Source organism: Cyprinodon variegatus, unplaced genomic scaffold (assembly GCF_000732505.1).
Source record: "Cyprinodon variegatus isolate N-32 unplaced genomic scaffold, C_variegatus-1.0 Scaffold610, whole genome shotgun sequence".
Classification (NCBI taxonomy): Eukaryota; Metazoa; Chordata; class Actinopteri; order Cyprinodontiformes; family Cyprinodontidae; genus Cyprinodon; species Cyprinodon variegatus.
Genome location: NW_015151063.1, coordinates 517,357 through 521,519, shown reverse-complemented (window position 1 = coordinate 521,519; position 4,163 = coordinate 517,357). Strand labels below are relative to the sequence as shown.

At 38.3% G+C, this 4,163-nt stretch overlaps 1 protein-coding gene across 1 annotated transcript in view; it reads right to left on the bottom strand.

Annotated features, from left to right (window-relative positions):
* LOC107096272 (aminopeptidase N-like) overlaps window positions 1-4,163 on the bottom strand; it is a 25,871-nt gene that overhangs the window by 9,229 nt on the left and 12,479 nt on the right. Inside the window, exons 9-12 of the mRNA XM_015392853.1 lie at window positions 3,440-3,505; window positions 3,182-3,327; window positions 1,775-1,857; window positions 216-346 (exon numbers count right to left, since the gene is read on the bottom strand). Coding sequence (XP_015248339.1) covers window positions 216-346; window positions 1,775-1,857; window positions 3,182-3,327; window positions 3,440-3,505 — 426 coding nt within the window. The remainder of the gene's footprint in view (window positions 1-215; window positions 347-1,774; window positions 1,858-3,181; window positions 3,328-3,439; window positions 3,506-4,163) is intronic.

The window sequence follows — 4,163 nt, the reverse complement described above, 5'->3', positions numbered from 1 at the left end:
GTGCTTTTGGAAATGATGATAATAGTTAATTCAGATCCTCTTTGCCAATCAAATTTCTGCCCAGGTAATTATTTATCATCTATGGATTCCTTTGATAATGAATCCACAGCTTGTCACATGACCTTTAAAGATGATCATGCATTTTTTTTTCCTGGTCTGATAGCAGATTTCAGTGAACAGAAACTTGAAAACATTGGCTTCAGTTGCTAACTCACATCTGGCTCTGTTTCCAGTTGACCCATCAGGAGCTTCCAATTCTCCAGGTTGTAGTTGACTCTGTAGTATCCCGTACAGTTGATGTTAGCCAGGAGCCATTCTCCTTTCTCAGTAATGAAACTCATGTTATCTGTGTCAAAGATAAATATTTATAGAAGAGTTTTAAACAAAATAAAAGGGGAAAATTTGGAAGAAAAAAAACACAAAATAAAAATAAGAAAATGAGGTTTTGCAACGTTCAAAGATGGCAGCCAGCCTGCTGCAAACCCTCCGGGATGCAAAAAAAGACATACTCTTTCACTTTTTACTGTTTTATTTTTAGCCTCTGAATTTTGTTTTCCAGGTGTAGGTGTTTTTATTCATATCTCATTAATTGCTTAAATCCAGATTCAAATTTGAAGGAAAAGTCCCTACTTTGTGTATAAACAATGAGTTCATCCATTAAGTGGTTTGTTGAGCCATCTTAAGATGAACCAACTTGCAGTATTTTCTGTCTGATTAATATTCTACCTGTCTAACTTTATTCCTTCTACTGAACTTTAGTAAAACTTAAGACTCAATTTGTCCAAGTATGCCACGTCCCACTTTTGCTCTTGACAGTTGAGATGGTTCATTATACTTTTTCTTGTTGTTAGTTGCAACCTATCCTCTAGCCCCCTTGTTATGAAGAGGAACCAGGAAAAGGCACAAGAGACCAGAAGCGTTCAGCCAGCTCGAGGAGATGCTTACAGTATTCCTTCAACCATCGGACGATGCCCTCATTCAAGGTCAGCAGCTGCCCAAATCCACTGAAATTAGTGTTCCAAGCACTGCTTCCCCCCTCTGGGCCTCACTGTGCCTGCTTGTTGCCTAAGAAGTCCCTCAAGCCAACCGGACTCAATAGGACACCTTCTTTAGCTTGACAGCATTACTTACTGCTGGTGTCCACCACAAGGTTAGAGGGTTATGGTCATGACAGGGTTTGCATACCATTTGGTCACAGCTACAGACAGCCGCTTTGACGATAGAGACAAAGAAACTGGTCCAGTCTGACTTCCATTCTCTGTCAAGGAGCTGGGTTCCAGGCCCCATGCTATGTGTTAAGATGAGCCTGACTATCTCTAGCCAGTACTGCCTCACCTCCCGCTTAAGCTCAGGCTCCTTCCCCCACAGGCAGGTGACATTCTCTGTCCCCAGAGCCCGATAAATTCTTTGTGGGTGACCAAGGCCTGCAACCTTGGACTGCAGCCCAATCCTCTTTGCATTGGTCCCTCATGGTTCCCCTTGCAAGTGCTTGGTGGACTGGACAATAGCCTTGGGTCACTTCTTCGGACTTAACCCGCCAGGGTGCAGTGAGGAGGAACCCGATGAACCCCAACCCCAGGCCTGGCTCGAGGGTGAGTTCCTGGCTCTGCCATATAGGTTTAAGTGGATCTTTCATTTACTGCAACTGTAGGACTTCCTAATCATTCTGAAGGTATCTATAGTGTGGGCTGAACTGAACTCAAAATTTCTCCTTGTCTTCAAGGAGAAATTTTGAGGATTGTGAGAAAGGAGTTTAAGTTTTGTGTTCTTGTACCTGATGTGCCATTTAGTAGGATGTAATAATCGGGGTTAGAGCTTATCTTCTTCTTGTATCTGATTGGGATGTACCACGTTTGGCTAAAGAGGGGAAAAGAGTTGGATATTAAAAATGTGGTTAAATTGCAAAATTTCACAATTTGGAGAATCTATTCAACAGTTTGGTGCCTGTGCTGAGTCCCACAAGCAAGAGTCTTGCTACATCCAGAGTGTTCCTGATGTAGATTAAATCAATTTAAGATCAGGTCACAGTTTGTGAAATCTTCTGTGCATTTCCAAAGCTGTTTCTTTCTGCTACAAGAAAGAAAACATTTGTCTAGGGCCAAAGGTATACTCTGCTGTAATCAGCAGCAGAAATTTCACAAAGGCCTGACAGAAAGATAAAAAACATGGCGGCCTGCAGGGAATTCCCTTCTGTGTTTCAAAAACTAAACCAAACAGAAGAAATTCTGCAATCATAACTTGGCAGACAATTTTTTTTCAACAAAAGCTGAGACAGAAAAAAGCTCAGAAGAAAATCTCTATCGCCATTTAATGTAAAACAGGGTGTATTAGAATTCTTGTAACTTTTAAAAACTGAAAAAGCAAAAAGAACACATTTGCATCTAATAAAGTTGGTTTAGAGCAGGTGGTAAGTCACCCAGTAGAGGAACAATTCCATTAACTTGTCCAGTGTTACTTTTTACTTAGAGCATGTGGTTTTGCATAATTTGAAATGTCTATATCCTAAATGTTTTAGTGAGCAGACAGGATAAAGGGTAGCCAAACATACATACAAATAATAAGGGCAACAGAGGTCAAAAAAACATTTGGCTCCACTCTGTGAGAACCACAAAAACGAAACTCCCATGATGCATCATCCTTAAAAAGTGACAGGTATGCATCCTTAAACAAAAGAAGTAATGAAAATAATAGCAAAATAACCGCAATAGCTAAATATACAAATTCCCCAAATTAGAATGAGTTACCACTAATATTTAAAAAATTGAATAATAGCTAATTTAGCAAGTAAAACAAAACACAAAACATTAACCATAATGCATACCAAGAAAAATCACAAAGTGTAAATTTGGGCTCCTACGTATATCCTAAACATTAATATATGAAGCAAGCTTTAAAACATCTTAAAGCGACAGCGTAGCATTTCAGCAAGTATTCTTCATCAAATTAAAAAGCCATTCATTTTGTATTCCTGTAATGATGAAAAAGCAACATAACTTTTCATTCTCTCTAAATATTCCACATTGTTAATAGGTAAATAGGTAATAGGCTTCAGAAAAATATAAAACCTACCTGTGTACAATCCACTATAAGCTTCAATGCCTGCTGTTAATTTGGTTTCTGTATTACAAGACTTGGACTTCACTCTAAGTTTACTAGTAAAGGGTCAGCAAGCAGCACGTACTTGGATACAGCAGAGCTGTTGTACAGGAAATGCTTCTGGTAGCTTTCTCCATTAGTGGTGTTGATGGTGAGGACAGGATAGCCGATTTGAGTCGTCCAGTTTTTAATGACCTCGGAAGGGCTAGCCGAGTCCTCAATTCCATAGGCCTGCAGAAATGAAGACAAGTCAATTATATGTTTCCATATTTTTGAGTCCAGATGTTTGTATCTGATGTCATGAATGAATTACTGATTAATTTGGAAGTCAAAAGGTCTTTACCTCATCCATCACATCCCAAAGATCATCCTGTTCGACATTCCCTCCTGTGTGGTTTTTGAGGTAGACCTAAATGCAAAAAAAAACATAGTAAGAGACAGGAGTTAAAGCATACATCTTCAAGAAAGTAAACAGAGCAGACCTACTTTTATATCTTGTTTTATCTTTCTGTGATTTCATTGTGATATGTTTGTTATCTTACCCCAATTGTATTGTTCCGTCTTTGTTTGATCTAATCTTGATTTATTAATACAGAGCTTTGTGACATTATTTCTGTAAAGGAGGGCTTAATAAAAAATGTCACTTGCTTACTTATTTCTTTCAACCATAACCACATAGTTTCTTTAAACCATATGAATTAAATCTGAGGTGATTATTAGTTGTTCTACATGAAACATACAATTGTAGTTGAATTGGTTAACTTTCACTGTATTAAAACACTTTTGTTTAAATCTAAATAGATTTCAATTAGAATGGAAGGTTTTTACATGTAAACAAAGTATGTGCGCGATCTGACTATCTCAAATCAAAAAGATGCATTTCCAAATTCTCTTGAGTGGTCCACGACTTTACATGAGTGAATGAAATGAATGTGATTGATCGTTTATCAAGGGGGCAGGTTGTTGTGGCGAAAGGTTTACAAGCAGGTATGATTGTGGCCAGTTTGTCAGAAGCATCTTTCTAACCAGTTAGCAACTTAGTGCTAGTAGGTTCCCAATAGGAAATT